The sequence below is a fragment of the Gymnogyps californianus genome, chromosome 2, assembly GCF_018139145.2.
Source record: "Gymnogyps californianus isolate 813 chromosome 2, ASM1813914v2, whole genome shotgun sequence".
Taxonomy (NCBI): Eukaryota; Metazoa; Chordata; class Aves; order Accipitriformes; family Cathartidae; genus Gymnogyps; species Gymnogyps californianus.
Window position 1 is genome coordinate 25,626,162 of NC_059472.1, and position 21,620 is coordinate 25,647,781.

At 41.6% G+C, this 21,620-nt stretch overlaps 1 protein-coding gene across 2 annotated transcripts; it reads right to left on the reverse strand.

The window, feature by feature from the left end:
• Positions 1-295: 295 nt before the first annotated feature.
• On the reverse strand, positions 296-21,204 carry PLEKHF2 (pleckstrin homology and FYVE domain containing 2). 2 transcript variants are annotated; one of them, XM_050892720.1, is made up of 2 exons: positions 21,149-21,204; positions 296-2,077 (listed from the first exon to the last, which is right to left on the reverse strand). In XM_050892720.1, the coding sequence occupies exon 2, from the start codon at positions 2,061-2,063 to the stop codon at positions 1,314-1,316; it is 750 nt and encodes a 249-aa protein (XP_050748677.1). In that variant the 5' UTR covers positions 2,064-2,077; positions 21,149-21,204; the 3' UTR covers positions 296-1,313. The 2 variants fall into 2 exon arrangements, with proteins under 2 accessions (XP_050748677.1, XP_050748679.1); XM_050892722.1 differs by lacking the exon at positions 21,149-21,204 and adding an exon at positions 21,117-21,136.
• Between the last annotated feature and the right edge of the window lie 416 nt (positions 21,205-21,620).

Sequence of the window (21,620 nt, forward strand, 5' to 3'; positions counted from 1 at the left end):
ACTTTTACATTTATAAGGGAACATGACATTTCTGTATTCAAGAACTTATTAAAAATAAAAATGAATACTATGCTAGAGACATTTTCTGCACTGACGATTTCATTATAGTTCTTAAATACATCTTTCTTGGTCCTGGGTATACATTTAGAATGAAATAACTTGCATCTCACATTTATCCTGAGGTCAGCTGTGTAAAAAGGAAAGCCATTTTTATACGGATACTTGCAGGCTTTTTCTTCAAAATAATGAGGTTATTTTTAAACAAGCCAATAAAACTCCGGGGGGGGGGGGGGAACCCTCTCACCAATATTTTAAGAAACAATTTAGTGTAATTTTTAGGAATTATTTCCAAAAATATATAGGCTATCACATCCAAATGCTATATCACCCAACTAAAATTTCAGTAGGCATTTGCCAAATTTGAAACTTAGAAACTGTTCTGAAAAGAAAATGTATAAATCCCTGTGAAGAGTCACACCCTAAGCTTATCATCTCAAGATGCCGACCCGCAATGCAACTCCTGCAAGGAGAACCCCACTGAAGCCTGTGGGAATCTGCGAGGTCTTCAGGTCTGCCTGCACAGGTGAGGACGTGTGATTTGGGTCTCTGTCACCCACCGCGTGGTACAGTTATGACCTTGTCAAAGCTCCACTTTGAACACAGCAGTTATTTTCAATAGCACCAACAATCTCTCAGATACCAGCATCAGGCAAATACAGACAACATGGAATAGGTTTGTTTCTGCCTGAATCAGCACAATTGGTACAAGGCACTGCTTGGCATAGGAAGTCATAAATAAGAGCAAAACAAGACCATTTCCAAGTTTTGTGACATTTAAGTTTGTAAGTTATGTCACATTTCAACTTACTATATACCATGGTTAGAAAAACAAGATGGTCTAAGGGATTAACCAAAACATCACTGTTCCATGCATGCTTACAGTTTTCTTCCCCGTATCCAAAAAAACCCACATAACAACATATCAATATGAAGCATTAGGAAGTATGGGTTGTTAAATTAAGAAAGTACATTTTATTCTCCAATCTTCCACAAAAGTCTAACCTAGACACAACTCAAGTACAAGAAGTTGGAAAATATTCTGGTAACATTTGCAACAGTCTATCCCTGCAGAGGACTGAAAAAACTATTGTCTAGAGAATTCATAGATTGAGGCACATCGCAACTGAAGATATTCAGGCATATTTTATGGCTAGAACAGGATTTTTCTGAGGAACCTCACTATAGACTTCCCCAAAAGCAGCTCCATATGGTTTGAAACACAAATTGCAACACATGGAAAAAACATCTGGTCCTTAATCACTACTGTCTTCATCGTCATCATCATCAGATACATCATTTAAAGACGATTTAGGTGACTGGCTGTAGGAGTCTGATCTAGTGGACTGACAAGCAGTCATCTCCCCGGTAGAAAGAAGATCATAGCAGAAGTCGCAAATTCGCACAGGCTTGGAAGACTGGCTCGGGAGAAGAAACCTCTTTTCAGAGCAAGGCCCGCACACAACAAAGCCGCACTTGCGACAGTGGTGACGACGGTTGACGGGCGTAAATTTTGCTTTCTGACAGCGCATGCACACAGTGGCTTCCGAGTCTGGTACCCAGACAGCTGCATGTTCATTGCTAGGAGTCTTCCCGCTTTTGGAAAGCAAATCAGAAACACACTTATTTATGTGGTTCATCCATTCAGACTTCTCTGTAGCGGTGGCAGCGTAAACTGCAAACGACTTTGTTGGTGTCTTGATAAGCCACCCATTCCGTAAGTCTCCCTCATCCTGGATGGAATCAATAGTGACGTTTTCCAGCGGGATTATGTGTTGTTTATTGTATTTCTTCTTCTGGATGACAATGTTACCGTAAACAAGAATGTCATTGAACAGGAAGAACTGCCTTGCTTTGGGCTTCTTCCTACACAGCTTTGTTAGTACTCCCTCTCCGATCAGAACACGACCAGGAATAGTCAGAGGTTGACCAGCTGCTCCAAAGCAGTTTTCCACTATACTTATTCTTCTAGTATTTGCCTCACTGTTTGCCAAGCGATCCACCATCTTTCACAAGTATCCTAAAATTAGAAAAAAAAGTTTGTTGTTAGAACAGGACTGATTCAACAGCAGCCTTCCCCAAGGAAAGTACCAACCCCGCATTTCTTAAAATATCTAAACAGAACTTGCTGGCTCAGAGGCACCGACTTGGGCTAGATTTAAATAAGTATTAACACCTAAGAATTTTTAGCAACTGATTAGTCTTTTTTTCGAAAGCAAAAATGTTCCATGCAGCTGACAGCTATCTTTATCACACAGACAGCACCTACAGCACTGCTCTTGAGAGCCTCTGGCAACAGACTAGGAGGCTTGCTCTCTAGTAAGGTTACTGCATCCTGGTTTAATGCTCATATTTCTCTGTACATCCTCCTGCATCTACTCTCTGGATGGCAAAAGAAAGTATCATCCATCATTCCAAATTCTAATACTGACAGAAACATCAACTTAACTGAGCAGCTTGGAGACTCATGTTAGTGTTAACACGACAAACAAAGATTATATAATTGATGTTCACATAGGAAACCACCATACCCAAGCTCAGTATTGCTCTTTTTCAGTACGTAAAACTTAAAACATGGGCCAAAACCATGAACCTACCTACTAGAAACATTTTGTACAGGCCACAGCTTGCACCCCCCACCACCTGCTTTCATGGCAAACTCCTGAGCCAGGAACAGGGAGCGAGTCACAGCTGGTGGCCCATCACCTGCTTGCTTCTGCCTTCTTTTTGCAGGGGCCCCACAGACCCTCCCTCCTCACCTACTTGAGCCACATCTGCACCCATCGTGATCAGGCAACGTACACAGGCAGACCATCACAGAGGACAAGCCACACAGCTTGCAACTGCTCCTGAGAAAGACTAAGTGACCTCTGCCGGCTGAAAGTTTAGGCAAGAAGGCTTCATATTTCAGGAAGTGCTGATGAACTAAAGAGTACATATGTTCCAATTACAGATTAAAACCACCCCTCGTCTTTCCCCAAGTAGCAAATAAGATTTTCTCTTGTAAGGGTAAGATTCCTAAGGCATCCAATGGGGAACTGAAAATAAGAAGTCACTACAGTGATTCATACCTTGGCAAACCACTCTGTAGTCTATCTTTCACCCTAGAGCTTCCCAGGCAGAAGTCAGGCAAAGAAAACTCCTGCCAGTCTGATCCAGATCTGCTCCCCCCAAGCTCCTCCTGAGTACAGCCACGGACCTGAACTGCGTGCTTGACAGAGCAGCAAGAGAGCTGGCAGAGGAGAGTACTAAGGACAGACCTGTCTCTCAGGACACAGAAGACAGCTCTCCTGTGCCTTCCTTTCCAACTACCACAGGGCTGATGCTCACAACACCCTTTGGTACAACCACTGCTTTGAACAGGCCTGAAGGAGAGCAGAGTAGCAAATACTCCAGTGCCTACTACCCATGTTTCCCAGCACGATCCCAGTTTGTGAAGTCCTCTACGTTCACCTACCTTTTCTTTTAGATCTACACTGCCTGCCATCAATACAGCATCAGCCTATAACCGAGATGAAACTGGGCTAAAACAAGGCTCAGACTTGATGCTGCTCAGACTCACTCACGCTGCCATAACCTGATCCAGTCAATCTTCTTCCTATGAATCAAAGCTCAGATGCTTCCTTACAAAATAGGGATGAAAGTTCTTGATACAAATTTGGTGGCAGAGAAACCTCTCATCAGGCCTCATCTACATAAGTATGTTACCCGTGATTACACAAATCCACATGCCCAATGTTAAGTGTGATTAAAAAAATAACTTATAAGTTACTGCTTTGAGAGTTTAATTAGTACCACACTAGAATAGTTTGACAAGTGGGCTTGCTCAGATGTAACTAAACTGACCTTTTTTTTAAGCTCTGCACACGACATCATCTTGTATCAGAGTCTGACACTGAAGACAGAAGACTCTATTAAAGATATTACTCAGCACTAGTTTTGAATTTTCTTTATGTGCCTTACAGCACTAGTTACAATATGCGAGTATTGTGTTAACCAGTTTTATGGTTAGTGGAATTACAAAGCCACCAAATCTGAAATTATTTTGATCTGCAGAAGGTCAAGACAAAACACAAACTGCCTTATAAAAAGGGTTCAAGAGATTTAATTGTGCTGCATCAAGGCATACAAGCAAGTACACCTATGCTATTTCCACCAGGTATCAGTCAAAAAAAGGCTGACCTCTTCCATTACCCTGTCCAGTGGCTCCCCATTTGATCAGTTAGAAAGCATTTTCTTAACAGTAAGCTTAAGTCATCTTTGCTGCCAAACAAACATTTCCTTTTGTTCTTCAATCAGAATAACCATCACTACCTTCTTTATTAAGCTTTCTGAGGACTGAAATGCTTGTCACTTATCTCTAGAGAAGACTTGGGAGTCCAAGTGGAAGTTAAAAAAAAAAACAAAAAACAAAAAAACCCCATTATTTCCATCTCCTTCACCAGCCTTACTTTTCTGAACCACTACTCTTGCCAAAGTTCTCAAAGCTTTGTCCATCATTCCCTTTAAGAGATGCCCACAAGTGGACACTGTACTAAATCCTTACATCCTTCTGCAACACCAAACTTAGCTGATATGGTTCTGCTTTGTTTCTTTCTGTGGCGATACCAATTTATGCTATCTGCCCCCCTTCCTGCTCCCTTGTGCCATTACAAAAGCTACACAGTGAATTAGATCAGGGCTGATCAAGTTGAGAACAAACTGGAGAGTTTTAGGGCTCGAGTTGGCAGGATAGCTGCAGTGGAGGGAGGCGATGGGAAGGAAGGTGCTTAGACAGTGCCCTCCATAGAAAGTACATTGGCTTAAACTGATCAGTAAACAGAAGTATTACAGTATTTTTTTTTTCTCCCAGAGAACAGCAGAAGACTCAAATTACATCAATACAATTCGGGTTTTTTTAGTGCTATGACTATACAGGCATATCCAAAATATACCTTTCAACAGACACCTTCTTTCAAGCATTCCAAGCACTAACTTATACACATGGGGGGACACAATACCCACCCTTCACATGTTTTATTCAGCGTTAAGATCTAGCCATTTTTTTTTTCCATTTTTCCTTTTTTTTTTTAAATGTACACCTTCCAACTACCTACTACATGGCAAGGAGGCACAACACTGGCACTTGGGAGTGAGTTTTTCAGGTGAGTGATTGGCTTCCGTTCTACTACAGCCTTGTCTAATGCAAAGGTGTCACTCTGCAGAAATGCTGTTGGCTTGTCCCAACTATTATCTCTCTATCTACCAAGGAAAAAGTACTAAGGAGAGAATGCAAAAGATAAACTAGGAACTTTTTGATGTGTATTTGCTGTAGTCCTAGGCTCAAAAATCAAATTCAGGTGCCTGACTGCCAAAGCCCAGGATTTAGAATGAGGGTTAATTGCCATTAACTGTCAAATAACCATTCCCATCTAACAACATACTAGCAATAAACAGCCTTTGCAAGTGCCAAAGCTGAACCAACAGCCACTTCAGACTTAGAAAGCAAGGAGTTAGTCACACCGTCAGTCTAAAGTTACTTAGTAATCCCATGTTCCCTGTAAAGTGGGGAAGGAAATCAGTCAACAGAATGCAAAGGGGACAGACCAGAAGAATACACTTTTCTGCAGGTACAAATCAATATGCACTACTTCTAAACTTACACTTTTATACAAATTATTTGCAAGTTACAGCACGTTAAATGCTTTTGCTAGTCCACAAGCAGGACACCCCCCCCCCAAGAACCCCACAATCATACTGATGAGTTTCAGTGAAGCAAGCTCTTGGTGTGAAGTTACAGCGACCTGTAGGAAGTACTCACTGCTCCACAACTCCAACTCAGTGCTCTCTGCACTCCCTGCCAATAAACAGCAAACTCTGTTCAAGGTCACCATGAAAGCTTTCAAAATACAAGTCACTGTGAGAAGAAAACAGGGGGAGAAAAGGCTAAAGGTTTTAATTAACTGTTCTCTAGGATGACCTAAGAGAAAACAACTCTAACCAGGATCGTTTAATCATCATCATGGCTTGACACCAAGACACATGACTCCAGAACTTGTGCTGAAGACTGTGCTTTTAGCTTGTTGTGAAAATAATCACTTACTGGACTTAAAGCAAGAATCCGGGGCAAGTTAAGGACTATTAAGAAAAGATAATCATGTCTCTTCTAGATTGAAACTTCTGTCCATAACGTTCAACAAATTCTCACCTACCAGCCTCAATTAAGGTAGTAAAAGCCACAGGCTGCTGATGGATTATTCCACCTTTCCAGGGCATGAACTGTATTTTCCCACATTAATAGATTAGACTTTTTAAAATAAGCACTCTGACATTTTTCTCATAAGTTTTCCTAAGTTTTTAGAGAACTAAAAATTAAAAATCCATCTGAAATCCTATGCACGCTAATGCTCATTCACCTTTACTAGCCTTTTCTGAAAAAGTAAGGAAGTTCAGAAATGGATAATGAGAGACTACCTGGAAAGTATCATGATTACAAATAATAATGAAACATGGAAAAAAATAGACCAGGAATACAAAAGAGAAGCCATCCCTAAGTCACAAGAGCTAAAGTAAGGAGAAGAGGTGCACCTCTTCTTCTCATGAGCACACAGACCAAGGAGACATTAAATTAAAACATTGTCTGGACACACAAAGGAACTTTTAACCCCAAGATGTCACAGTCCAAAAGCTATGCAAGGTTATCAATTACCAGTCTTTCAAAATTACAACAATCTTTTCTTAAAGCAGATCCATATTCAGATATATTGTAAAAGATAACAGATCATACCCTGGAACTGGGTGGCAATATCCTCCTCTCTGCCAGCTAAAACTTTATTCTGAAGTTTCTACTGTTGGCTACTGTAAGAAGCAGATACTGGATTACTGTCCTCAAGATGCAGGATCTCAAGACCTGATCAAACAAAGCAATTCCCAAGTGATGGCAAATTGCTGAAAACATGCCCTAAATCTTCCCCAAAGCAAGTGAGGAACAAACCAAAACCATGGGCTTCAAAATGACAGGCTACACAGCTCCACTTAAGGGTAGAGTGGGAGCATCTTATACGTAGTCTTGGTTTATGGATGCTATGAAGTCAAAAACTTCAAACCTACTGTTCAGACTTTTATCACGTTTGACTCCAGTTTCACACTTTTTGCACACAAACTCCCGAAGGTCCCCAGGCCCTTATGCAAGGAGCACTCCATTTGTCTATAAGGACCATCAGTCCACCACATCAGATTGATTTTCTGTGTCCAGACTGCAGTGTAGTACTAGCTGCCAGTCAAAACATTGCAAAAATAAAGAGATCACCTTGTAAGAAAAATTAGCTACATAGAGCTGCACCATGAGCAGGGTTTAGCAGCCTTCCTGAATAAATAAATCTCAACTTTCAAAATGCTGCAACACCTTCAGTTTGTCCTCCTTCTCACACACATGCTCTCAGTAAGCCCATTTCACGACAACGATGCTGGGCAAAGGCTTTCATCTCCATAGTGTAATATGCTATTTAAAGGTGACAAAATATTTCATGACACAGAAAGCCCCAACTTCTCTACCATATGCAGAACTGTCTTTGACACGAAGTTATTTCTACTTTTACTCAACAGAATTGTTATTTCTGTGGAAGCTTCTTGTATCAAGATATCAAGATCTTCCTGCTCCCCTATCTCATTCTAGTTTTACATTTGTATCCTGTTGGTATGAACAGTCACCTTCCAAGTGAGCAAACGTAGATGTTACTGAAACCTTTGAAGAACTAACAAGTTACCCACTTCCCTAAAACACAATCCATGTTGAGGAAGTCACGTATTTACTACAGTTACTAACATTCCAGACTACTGCAGCAGGAAAATAATTCTGTTAGGGTTGCTGTGGACTGACAAGTCACTTCCCACATAAATGTTTCTTTCTGCCACTGTATCCTGGTGATCAAACCGATGACCTCCCAGGACTCTATACTTCTAACAAGTCTTATTTAAAATAGGAGAATGTTTACTTTATATGTTAGCTCTGCTCTTGGTAGAGGCCAGACTAAACTGCACAGAAGAATAGCTGTAGTTGAAGACAGACATAAGGAGTCAACTAAAAAAAAAAAAAGCAACCCTGATTGACATAGCTACACCTAATTCAACACTGCCAGAAAAGTGTTCTACTACTACATCAGCACTGTAGCAGCTGGCATGATCACCACAGAGCAGAACCATGGATAACACAAAGGTGCTGGAGGGGAGAAATGAGATGAAAAAAAGCCACTATAGTGTAGTGATGCAGACTGCATACAGCTCAGCACAAAAACATTTCCTCACCGCAGCTCAGTGCATACTACCATCACAACCAGCACTCCCTTTAGACTACAGGATAGGCATAAAAGGAATGCAGGAGAGGGGCACAACCTGAATTCCCAAGTTTCTTCAGCAATACAGCAGAACCAGCAGTGCTCCATTACTTTCTGGCCTGGGCAAGAACAAGTCTCGTCCAGTACACAGTCCCTGCTAACAAGCATTAATTAATAAGCATCTAATTTTTAGCATTATTTTTCTTCAACACTCCTTCAAGGGAGGAAAATGCTACTGGCCTTGCCATAATTGCCAGTTCATCTATCATCGTCTTCACAATTAGCAATTAGGCTGTTAACAATTACATTTAACACATCGCATTAATACAAACCAGGCAGTCTAGATTTCTCAGAGCCATGGTATCAGGATGCAAGCAGCTCATCCATTACTATGCACATTCACAGTTAAGGTGATAGCTTTAAAGAAAAAAAAAGTGTATTTAAGCTGCTGGAAAAAGTACAAGAGCTCAAAACTAACCACACAGAGGCCTATCCAGTCCTAAAGCAGCAGCAGATCCTGGACGTTTCCAAGACAGATTCAGTAACGTAAGTCCAATAAAAAAATGTCACTAACCACAGTATCTGATCACACCATTAGAATGGATGAAATGAGATCTAGATATTGTTACAGTGAAGCAAATACAAAGAATAGAAAAGACTCAGAAACAGAGGAATGCAAAAGGAATAGAATAAAGAAAGAAAAGGTAGAAACAGCAGATCTAAATGAAAGCACATTATACCTTGCCACCCAATAAACTTCTAAATAATTATCCAGTTATCATACAGAGTCCTCGTTCTCCCACCTGCATTTGCACATACAGACAACATCAGCAACTATGTTCCACCACATACATTCAAACTAACCCATTTTCCTTCTTGCCTAAGGGTAACATATATGTTTCATAATAAAAGTTTCCGTTTAGAGACACTTAATGAAAGGCAAAAGTTAAAGGTTTTTTTATCATGTCTGACTCCACAACTCAAAGGCTCTGAATAAAATAGAGATTTCAAAGAGAACTGAATCTTGTTTTATTATACTTAATCACACAAGTTAAACATACATGAAAGGTACAGAAGATCAATAAAACTTTTACAAGACAGAAACAAGTAAACTGTAAACCTAAGACAGACAAAGACTATCTGTAGACCAGATAGCTAAAGTGCATTAAATGACTGGTTTGTAAGATGACTGATCTTTTGGATCTACAGAGGAAAACATCACACTCTCCTGAAAAAGAGTTCATTAGGCAGAACCAGTCATTTAGTACAGTTACATATTTTTTTTTTAGTAATGGGTTTCAAATAATTGTTATACATTATATTATCACATCAGACTCATTCAGCTTTCCTCTTGCACTTTGCCTATGCAAGGAAAACATACTAATTTGACTTACAGTTGAATAAACACAAACAATTAAGTTACCCAGAACCCTCATACATCCCTCTGATTTAAAGCTCTGTCTGAAATGGTAATATCACTACTTTTTGTGGACAAACTCTCAGCTATGAAGGCATCTCAGTACTGTAATACAGTACTCTAATCTCTATTAATATTAGATGTATTGCTCTTAAGAGCAACACTTGACTTTTTGCACCACTGCCAAGTAAAACACAGTGTAAATTTCTGAAGTGCAACCTGTTTAAGGAAACTTATCAATGTCTGATGCTTTGAAAATAGTTTTAGTGTGGAAAATTACTGAACTAAATACATGCACAGCAGATATACAGGTCAGAAGAGAAATCAGCATAAATTTTAAATCTTACTTTGGCCTCACTAGTTCCACCTCCCACACAGCCTCCTTCAATACATACAGAGAAGGATGATACCATCGCTTGTCCTGAATGTTTCACTGTGTCATCTTTGTTGGTAAAATTAAGCTTTCTATGCACTTAGATCTGATTAGCTGTAATCAGAATCCAAGCGTTCATGCACAAGTCAGCACTACCTGTCAAGGACCATAAAGGTAATAACAAGAGCTGGATGAAAGATGATATAGAAATACCCGCAAGAGGTATTTAATTAAACTTTATTTCTATCATCCAGTATGTAGAATAAAATATTGAGGAAAATGAAGTTTTAAGTATCCATTAACCCATTTATGAATTCATTAATATTTCATTCTGTATTTTAGAGTTACTTAAATACATCTGTAACAAATAACTGCAGGGTTTTTTTAGTATTAATCATATATTTCCATTATTCGCCTGTTTCTTTTTATGAAACAGTAAAAAGACCAATCTGACCATAAAGTTAAGTGAAATTAAAAGAAATTTCACCCCAAAAAATACGATGTTGAGAGGAGATACAAGTATGACAAATGCTTTCTAAAGGTCTTTATCACTGCTAAAAGCTGACATGACAGTAACAACTAAATGCCTGTACTGTGCTGGAGTTAGCTGTCCTGGATGCCATTTAAAACATAAGACAACAACCATCACTTAAAGAGACATACAGTCTTCTAACAAGCAGTTCTCTAATAATTGTCTTAACAAAAGTATTCCCAAAACTGTTGTATTTAACAAACTTTCTTGCTATCGCTACTGTAACCAGCTGGTAAGGATACAGAGGATAACCCTAATGATATCTGAAAGGTATTAGTATCAAGAATGACAAAAAGCTACATCACAATACTGCAAAGAAATAAGAAGGACCAAGAGATTAAAGAGACTATATCAAGGTAGAGATGACAGCAGGAAAGGAGGCATTAAGATCCCTCTGAACTTCTTCAACATAGTCTTTATCCAGAATCACTTCTGACTAATCTGGTTAATGACTGCAGCATTCAAAAAGGTACCAGTAGCGGGACAGAAACTTTGACTTGATTTACAGACAAAGAAAAATATTACCTTTTCCTTAAGGCAATGTATGCTGTCGCCTCTTTGCACCATTTTTCACACCCTTATTAATTATTGGCATTTAATAAAGTCAAAAAAGCAGCAAGACAAAACACCGGAAAAGGATGGTGGCGATACCAAGGCTGCTTTGGATTACTCTAAGGAAGCAAGATGCTTGTGACATTTTCATCCAAAGACTATAGCAAAAACATAGTGTAAGCATCAATCAATACCACACTGGCAGGAAAGTGGAATAGATGATACTGTGGACCTCTCCCAAGTCTCATTTCTATGATTCTCAGTTTAAGGTTTTCTACATGAATGTGATTTTTTTATTTTTTCTTCCCCACTGTGAAGACATAGCTTCCTGCATTGTGCAAGCCTATGGAGCAATGGCTGCGGCATGGGGAAACACAGATGAGCTAACTCACTCCCTTACTGGTATATCCAGTATGAACCAGCAGTCTTAACCTTTCATTTGTCTCAACCTGTTGGCTAATGTTCTGGCATCGGCCACAGACTCGCAGAAACCATGCTGGAAATACATTAACAGCAACCATGTTACTTCATACTGTGCGACCTGTGAATACTCTGCCTTGCCAATATTTTAGAAATCTTTAGATTATTTCTCAGTCCAGCATTTAGTCATGTCCAAATACATCATGAAAGCAAATCCATGCATTTGTCTAGTCGGATGTCATCATAAACCTATAATTACCATAACAACCCAGACAGATCTGTTTGGTTTTTGTTTTTAAGCTGCTGCAAATGACTGTCACAAGTCTAGTCCCACTAAAACTCTTCTTGAAGGTACAATGTAGAAATCCTTATTTTAACTGCCTAACATCTTACAGTTCAGTAATTCTTTCAATACATTACAGTTAATTTTAGTATACTCTAATTTCCAACTTACAAGGAAGGATTGCCATTTCACTTTAATTGACCACTTGCGTAAGAATTGCTCATAGAATGTAAATGATTCTAAATGAAGAACAACAACAACAACAAACTTTATTATCAAACCTGCATGGCAAGCGCATTACTCTTCAAATTTGCAATAGCCATTATCCAACTGAGCTAGGAATACCTAGAAATGCCAATTCCATTTTGGGGATGGAGATAATTTCTAGGTCGATCTTTAAAGATGTATGACCTTATATTCCCCAACCCACTCAGAAGCTAGTTTGGGTACAGAAAGCTATTTTTAGCAAAAGACTATCTGTTTTGCCAAGCAGCATATGTATTAGCACAGCAAGAGCAGAGCAATGCTGCTTTACTATCCAGGCTACTCTGCTGAACAGTTAGCACACTGCCTGAGCTGCTGTATGCAGGCAAAACCATCCAAGTCCTGCACATTAGCTTCTCATGAGGTTTAGTATTTAACACAATAAACCTCAGCCGGAAAGAGAACACCAATTTAACCTGCTTGTAAACAGAAAGACTAGCTCCCATGTCCCGAATGAGTTGTAATGCTAAATAATCATAGAAGAGACAAGAAAAACAAAAGGCATGCGGAAGCGGGCTGCCCCACCAGACGAGTTTAGCCAGTTTGCAGCCCGACCTGCATGAAGGGTGAGAGGAACCACCTTGGCCATAATGCCACGTGCCATAATGCCAGCACCCCTGCTCCAAGCAAGAAACATGTGGCACCCATTAAAGAGACACAGAAATCCAGAATTGCTGAGTCCCAAGCTGTTCCCACTACCCTCTCCCGCTTGGCAGTAACAGAAAATATGAAAGATGGAAACCCAAACAGTACTAAAGGGTTTGTACCACAGGGAAGTACACGATCAGGAGAGCCTCAATCTACTCCTAGACCAACTGGAAGTGGTTGTACTTCCCTTCTGTCCCCAACTTCACTGGAAAAAGTCCCCGAGTGCCTCTTAGGGGAGAAGAGACCTCACTGCAGAAGCCCAGGAGCAACATTCTTGTAAGAGATCCAGCTTTTTAATGAAATCAGCTGCTTATTACCACTGTCAGGCTTCTATTTATAATTAACCATGGTAGCTGATACTGTTTTTGTCTCCTGGCATGATAGATACAGAGCTGCTGCTGGAAAGAAATACGCAACTCTCCATCCCCCACCTGGTAGTCAAGGATTGGAGCAAAGGGAGCAAGTTCCTAAACGCATTTCATCTCCATGTCCTTACCCATCTGCCGATGAGCTGAGCACTCCCCAAGCACTGATACAGGCTTGTATGGCTCTGAACAGCACTTGTGAAACATAGTATTGCCAGCCAAACTGCTGCCATTTAGATGAGAAAATTCTTAACGCCTTTCAAGATGTGAAAGAGAAGGTAGCCAGCACGGGCATGTAGAAACCAGGTAATGGCTAGAATTAAAGGAATTTTGGGAAAAAAAAAAAAAAAAAAAAAAAAACCAAAAAAACCACACAAAAAAAAAAAGGAAAAAAAACAAGAAACCCCACAGCACACAGCCACACAACCCTGAAAGCTTGAGTTCTGCAAACAGAAGTGAACAGGCGGGCCTGACCTGCCATGAACAGTGTTTCCAATTTGACATCAAACTCATCTGTCAAAGCACAGAAAGCAAGATCCAGGCAACTATGGGCACGTCAAATACTTGCAGCTGTCAGCATCCTGAAATCGATATAAGTAAAAAGGCTGAGTTTTTGTACGTTTTGTATATATACACAAAATATATCTATAAACTATATATTTATAAACTATATAACACACATGGTCTTTTAAATTAATCAACAATTAACTGAAAAAAGCCCAATATTCAGATCAAATCTTTGCTGAAATGGGAAAATACCCTAGTATTTCGACTTTCCATTTGCATGTATTTAGGAGCACTAGCAGTGGTTAGCTTAGCCTCTGGTGCTAGCAAACTGCATCTTTCATCTTAACCAAAGCACTGGGAACATACACCAGAATACAGTTTCAAAAACCAGCTTCCACAGATCTTGAGCCCAAAAAAGTTCAAGTTCCTTCCGAAGTTCTCCACAGCTCTGAGTAGCTAAAAGCCATCAGAAGAACAGCAGGCAACAGACCAACACCTTAGAAATGCACCAGAAGAGTCAAGGGTAGAGGACAGGAGCCTGGGAACCTGCTCTGGCTCGAGAAGCTCCAGCAGACATGAACCCCGCGTGCTGAGCCAGTGCCTAAAGGATCACTCGACCAGGCTGTGATACCAAACACTGGACTACGTTTTTCTGTTTACAATTTAACGTTTCCCTACCCCAATTGTTTAGCTGTTTGAAGAGTCCCAGCAAATGTTATTTTCCAGTTTGGCAGCAGTGACTTACCCCTCCCTTCCAGGCTGCCCGGACAGGCACCGGGTGCGCCCTTCCCATCCGATACGCTGCCTGCAAAGGAACGGCTTAACTGATGACAGCCCACTTCGGCAGCACCAGGACACTCATCTGGACACCTGGGCTAGCAAACAACTTGACATATACAAATACTACCATGCTTAACATTAAATGGACATTGGGTGAGGCACATGGGGTGGGGGGGGGGTGGGGGGGATCAATCAAAAGGATCTGACCGATTTCAGAGAAAGCTAGATCCAGCCTTAAGTTTTGCCAACCCAGCTCAATTAAGAGAATCCACAGCATCAACATACATTTAAAGTCTTGAAATAGACAGACTTATTTAAATTATTTAGAGGAGGGGACACAGCATCATTAGTATAGAAAAAACAGATCCAGATACAGCTGTTCTATAACAAGTGTCGCCAAATCCATCTTGCAAGCAGTTCTCCAAAACCAGATTGGTTGTGTGGTTTGTTGTTGTTATACGGATTATTGTATTTAGAGCACACAAGGAGGCAACTTGCTAACAGCTAGCTAGACCGTCTCTCAGTCAATGTGAAAAAGAGGATTTGGTCTTCAGTGACTGAAATAAATAGCATTTGCCAGCGTGCTTCTTGCAACATCTTTAACCTACAAGTAGAGAACGTTACAGAAGTATTTCCTATGTTTATCTCTTATATGCAAGTATACACTAAAAATAGCACCTCCTAGATTTCAGAGCACCTGCATGTTTTAGTACTTGAGAGCTACCAGAACATCTACATGTTCAAATGAGCTTCCTCAAGTTAACAGAATTTTATTTTCCCTTTCTTCATGAATGCACACCTATGACACACCTGACTTCGTTCATTGGCATGTCTTTTTACTATGCACAGGTACTTAAAACAGCCAGTGCTAAAAAAAAAAAGTTTTCTGTTTTAATTTTTCTTTAGTTCACTTTTATTACCATTATGAGAGAAGTTACTGAATTTTACTAACAGTCTAACAAGGACTAGACTATAGGTAATTGATTATAGCATGACCAAGCTATAGAGAGAATTATCAAGTAGTCAAAGCTAGGCAAGAGCCATTAACTTCCTACAAATAACTGCAACACGAAAGGACTTTTGCTTTTAGCTAGCTGTGTTTTAAAACAGAGCAAAGTTTTCCCATCCAGTCTCACAATTTACAAGCACGGCAGCATAACCACATCATCGCTATCTCATTTTTATTATATCAGTATTATTTTCTCATGCACGTGTCCTTTAAATTCACATATCCTATTATAGGAAAAGAATCTGCATGATAAAGAGGTTTCTTTTACCAGCTCAGTAATTCCAAGCATTTCCACAAAACTAAACAAGATACAAGCCAAGTAACAACACTCAACCTTCTTCTCTGACCAGCTGCAATCACCTCAACTTTCTGCTGCTCTTGACCTAAGTTAAGAAATCTCCACTTTAGCAGGCAACCCTAACGCTATATTATACTGTAAAATACTTTCAGGAGGCCAGGCAGCTGGCCACTACCTAACAGGGTCAGACAAAGCACTGCTGCAGCACATTTTCAATATTATAGTAGGAAAACCAGAATACTCAGACATACTTAGTTCCTTAAAATTCTTAACTCCTTAAAAAAAAAAGTCAAACAATTTCTACCACTAGTTCACCAGCAAGAACAGACTAAGGGCAAATATGGCTGGCTGCACGGAATCTTTTTCCTACCACTTAAACCTCCTGAAAGCAGTTGCTCAAATTGGTACCATAAAATGGCTCAAGCCCCAGTAACCATGTGCGCAGCAGGGCTGTCATCAGGCTGCAAACCACCAGCCCAGCAGAAACCAGGGGCTTGCAGGCAGCGAAACACAGCTTGGGGCTTGGAATTAAACCATATGTTGCGATTTTCGGGAAGCTTGACAACACTGAAGTGCTGCAATCATGGACCTGTTAGTGTTGCCCCCAGCAATATTTAAAATCCATAAGCCAAGTGATGAATTGCTCTTTCTTGGAGCAAGGGACATAAGCCCTTTTTTATACTGAATGCTGCTACCTGGTGACATATGGGTGGACAGCGAAGGTCTAGAAAACCGACATCTGACAGCTATCGACAAAAGCCAAAAGGAAAGCTTTAACAATGATACCATAAATAGAATTTTTCAGTCTTCAATGTAACCAGCTTTTCAGCCACAACCTGTGTTTTAAACGGGCAGTTCACTTGCCTCCATGCTGCTAATCTAGATCGGGGTGGGGGAGATTCACTGTCACACACAGCTTTCAGAACAGAAGTACACTGAAAATCAGTCTCAGAAGTTTTACATTACCAAGTACTGACAGCTAAGTCAGGAGAAATTTAAAGCAGAAGGAGAAGGGGGGGGGGGGGGGGAAAAAAAAGGAGTCACTTCCTGAAAGAACCCTGTAATCACAACAGCTTACTGTAGGTGGCCTTCCCGGGAAATGCACTTACTGGCCTTTTTCCCCTTTTGCTGTTTGTCAAATGTGTTTGATGCATTTTAAAGTTATATGGAAAGCACTTGGAGTACAGACATCAGAGCACTCAGCACAACCCAGTCCTCCGAGTGCAATAAACAGCATTCAGAATACCACAGGGGCTCGTGGTCCACGTGATTCTCATCCAACAGGCCATTTTCCTTTGCTCTCAGGCCCTTATTGCTGCAGCAAAGATGACACTATCTAGAGGAAACTTTGAAAACTGCACAAAGGTTTGCACTGAAGTTAACCTGCACAGCTCACTGTTCCGAGAAAGATGCTATCTGACAACCTGAACATCAGCGTGTACAGTACACTCTTTAATATTAATTTGCATTAACAAATTATGCATACACTTTAGAAATGCAAATGTCAAAGAACATGCTGTAACTTTTCCTTTTGCAGAAGGCATACTAAGTACTTAAAAGCAAAACGGTTACCTCTAGATGATATGTTTGAGGTACAAGAGGTATCTAGTGAAAGCTAAAGCTGCTGATAGAAAGATCAGATACATCACTATCTAGCAACCCCCCTGTCTCTGTTTGAATCAGTACAACTTCTCCAGAGATTGCATCTCAACACAGTAACTAACTGCTTGCATGTCATCTTATTACATTCAGGAATGGGGGGGCAGGGTGTAGTGTACAGAGAACTGTATTTGAAATCCTTAACTTTCAACTGTTTTTTTCTTCTTTTACACTTATACAAAATGCCAAAATCCTACTATATTACATACACAATATGCTTAAGACTGTTTATTGTAAAACATAAAGATGCAAAGAGAAAAAAAAAGAAAGCCACTCTCTTCCAAATATTTTTTAAAATCCTTAAATTATTTACAATCACTAGTAGGCTTAAAAAAAAAAAAAAAAAAACATTATTACATCCAAGGCAGCAGCACTCTCACCTATTTATGCAATTTTAAAAAACCAAAGTAAACATATGAGCGCATTTTCAACTATGTAGTATTAAAGTGGCAGGCTGGAAAAACATGAAGTACTCTTCTGTTCAATGACACTTCTGCACAGTAATATTTATTTTCATAAAAGGAGAATCTTTGTCCTACAACTCTCAATCAAGCCACTTCTCGGGCGAGCAGACTCATTTATTTCAACAGGACTACTCATGTGGCTCAGAATTTGCAGGACTCTACTTGCTAACACAGTTGTCATCACTAATCTTTAGTATGGTAAACATGTTCTACCACACTGTCTGCAGAGTAGCTTTTCACCCCCCTCAACTGTAAAAACAAGTCCTCCGCTAAATCATGAAAACAAATGTTATTCTACAACAGCAAACTGCATTTGCTGCATAGGGAGAAAGTTTTAAATACACAGTTCTATTTCAAAAGCCTATTTTTGCATCTCACGTATTCTCCTTTGGAACAATCCCCAGATTATCACACTTCCATTAAATTACTGAATTAATCCTTGAAAGTAGTAAAATATACATATACAAGCATCATCTATAATTTAAAGAAAAGTTACATAAATAAAATGGAAAAGTAAGCTTGAATACTAACAAAGCTTGGAATAAGTCACAAATGTACCTTTAGAACTTGAAGCAGTACAGAATAAGGTTTAATTTCGCAATACAAAAATCAAGAAGTAACTAACTTTCCTACCTACCACCATCTAAGAAATGTATCCATCATTAATGCTGGGTTTCCTTGTTCGACATCACCCGCTAATAAATGGCCTTTAAGAACAAAAACTTGCATGCCATTTGTTTGCTTGCCCACCACTTCCAACATTTTAGCTAACAGACACATTTTCAGAAAATTACATCTGCAAGTATTAAAAACTTCAACTCTCCCTCATCTACGTGTCATGCTTTGACCCTAAGCTTTCACTTTAAGACCTCTAGCCCTCTTTAGTGAAGACAAGCCACCAAAAATGCTGCAAGTTTAACAAAACCAGTGTTTGTACCCTGCCTTTATTGCCCTCACTTGGCTCCTGGCACGGTAAATGAGATGTGCCAAGCTCTGTCGTATCATGCCTCACCTGAAACTGCAGTTCCGTCTCTCTTTACTGTTCTGAAACCTTCCCACATCCACTAACCAGAATGGTGGAACCTAAAAGTCACCATGCCGTTTGAATATAACAACCATTTTACCGATGACAATTTTTGTAAACTAAAGGGCTTCAGGACGTTACGGGTAGATCTTCTGTTAGTCCAGGGACATATGTAATACCCGAGTTAAGTCTCAGCCCATAATTTAAGGGAAACAGTACACAGCTCTTGCTAAAGAATGATTTCATCACTGCATCTAATGAAAACTTGCTTCTAGGTGAAAAGACACTACTGTCTCTTTCTAGAGGATAAGACAGAGGAAACTGATCCAGCTTCTCCAGCTCCAAATTTCTACTCACTGGTTTTCATTTAGCATTAGGGGACTGCCTCTATGTGGGTTTCTATGCAGAACAAAACTCATACACACTCCAAAAGGCACATGGCTGATTTGCATTCAGAAGCAAGAATTTGGGACTCAGGCTCACAACGCTTCACTTTCACTGCTGTTTTCAACATAAGAAGCACAGCACTAAAACACCTTGGAAGATGTTATTTAACAAACTGAGCTGATATACATGACATTGAACTACAGAGGCATTCTTATTTCTCACTTGTCAACAGTATTTGGATTGTATAGGTTAAAAGCAAGAACATTGCCTTCTGAGCTAAAGAACCAATTCCTTTCTGCATGTTCATGACTGCATACAAAGCAAATAATCTGTAGGATCTCAGCAACAATTACATTGCCATCTTTAAATACTTCCCTCCTTTCAGACAGCCATCCACAAAATAATTAAATATACAAGTCTTAGAACTTGAAAGCTGAGTATTTAAGTTCTCTTTATTTCAGGAGAGAAAGAGGAATTAGCAATCTCAGTTCTGAAACTGATTCCAGTGTTGTGGGTTTGATTTTAGACTCACTTTGCCTACTGTATTAACCTCGTTTGAACTTAAGCTGTTAGGTACATTGCAGCCTTGAATGTAGTGTTTGTCAAATAAGCATCAACCCCTACAGTAACTACTCAGCACACCGGACAGCCTGAGTTAGGACTTCATGATGCTTCTGGAACCACTCTCATCAATTCAACCAAAAGACAGGCAAAGGAGTCCTTGATCTCTGGTTAAGGATATAACAGGTCGTTCTGGTTATCAACAGCTATTGCACTGACGCTTCATGTCAAAACTTGAGCCACAGCCGTTTCTCTTAGCGGGGACAAAGACAATTCCAAGACGCACTGCTCAGCAGACTCGCTCATCGCTTTCTTGCCGTGATGAGCAGTTTTGCCATTTACAAATATCAGTGTCTATGCACATAGTATTTCAAATGAAGGGAGAGGAAAAACATGTGGCTGTTTGAAAGCGGTTCAGGAAGACAACAGCTTATGTGCCACATATATCTTAAGCAGACCAGTCACGCTCCTCTCCAAAATACGCGAAATTTCACAGAAAAAATAGCACCTTATGCTCGCAGCCGCACCACTCGCGGTTCCGCTGCCTTTTTTTTTTTTTTTTTTACCACAGCATGTGAAGACTTTTCAGGCGACTCGCTCCGAGAACGACGAGGAGTTTAAAACGGCCAGCAAGGCGCTCCCCCGCGGCGGGCGAAGGCTCCGGCGGAGGGCTGCCCCGCGGGGCCCGCCGGGGAAGGAAGCGCCCTCCGCCCCGTCCCGCCGCCCCACGGCGAGCGGCCGCCGCCGCCCGGGCCTCAGCGCCAGTCACGAGTTGGGGAGTTTCAGGCACTTAGGTAACACCGCGGGGCCGCCGCCGCTGTTGTTTTTCGCCCCCTTCCCCACGGCGAACTCGTTTCCGAGGCCCCGCAACTCCCTCAGCGCCCTGGGACAAGCCAGCGCCCGCCACCGCCGCCCCTTTCGTCCCCAGCTCCTTCCCGCCCCGCCGCCTCCCTCCCGGCGGGAAGCGGCAGTGCCCCCGCGGACGGCCGGGAGCGCCCCAGCCCCGCGGCGGGACAGCCCCACACGGCGGCCGCCAGCGGAGGCCGGTGCCGCCTCCCGCCGGGGGAGCTCCTTCCCCGCCAGGCAGCCCCCGGCTCCCAACATGGCCGCGGAAAAGCGGACGGAGCCCTCGGCGGGGAAGGGCTCCGTGAGGAAAGTTTCCCTTTCCCTCCCCGACCGGCCCCGGCGGCCGAACCCCCGCCACCTGGGTACACGGCCGGGCCCAGCGCTGCTCACCCGGCGACGCTCCGCTCCGGCTGCCGCCCCAGCACCCGGCTGCCGCCAGCCCCACCGCCCGTCTCCCCGCACCGCCGCGGTCATACACCCCGCCGCCGGGGGACGGGCTCCGGGACACCGCCCGCGCGGGGCGGGGCCGCCGCCATCTTGGGAGGAGCCGGGCGGCGGGAAGGGCTGAGGTGGCGCCGTCGTTCCCTTGGCGGCGGGCGGTTGCGCCGCGGGATTAGCCCTTGGGGAGCCGCCCGGCGCTTCTCAGCCTGCGAGTGGCACCTCGTGGAAGAGGGATTCTCAAGACACGAGAGCATTACCTCAGGTTTTTTTTTTTTTAAACCCCACACTTCCATTCTTTGTGCACCATCCCGGGTCCGTGTTTTATGTCGACGGCTCCAAGCATGCTCTCCCAGAAGTAAACAAGGATGGTCACGTTTTTCATTACCTCTCTCTACATAAACCTTTTATAGCACACCGAAGG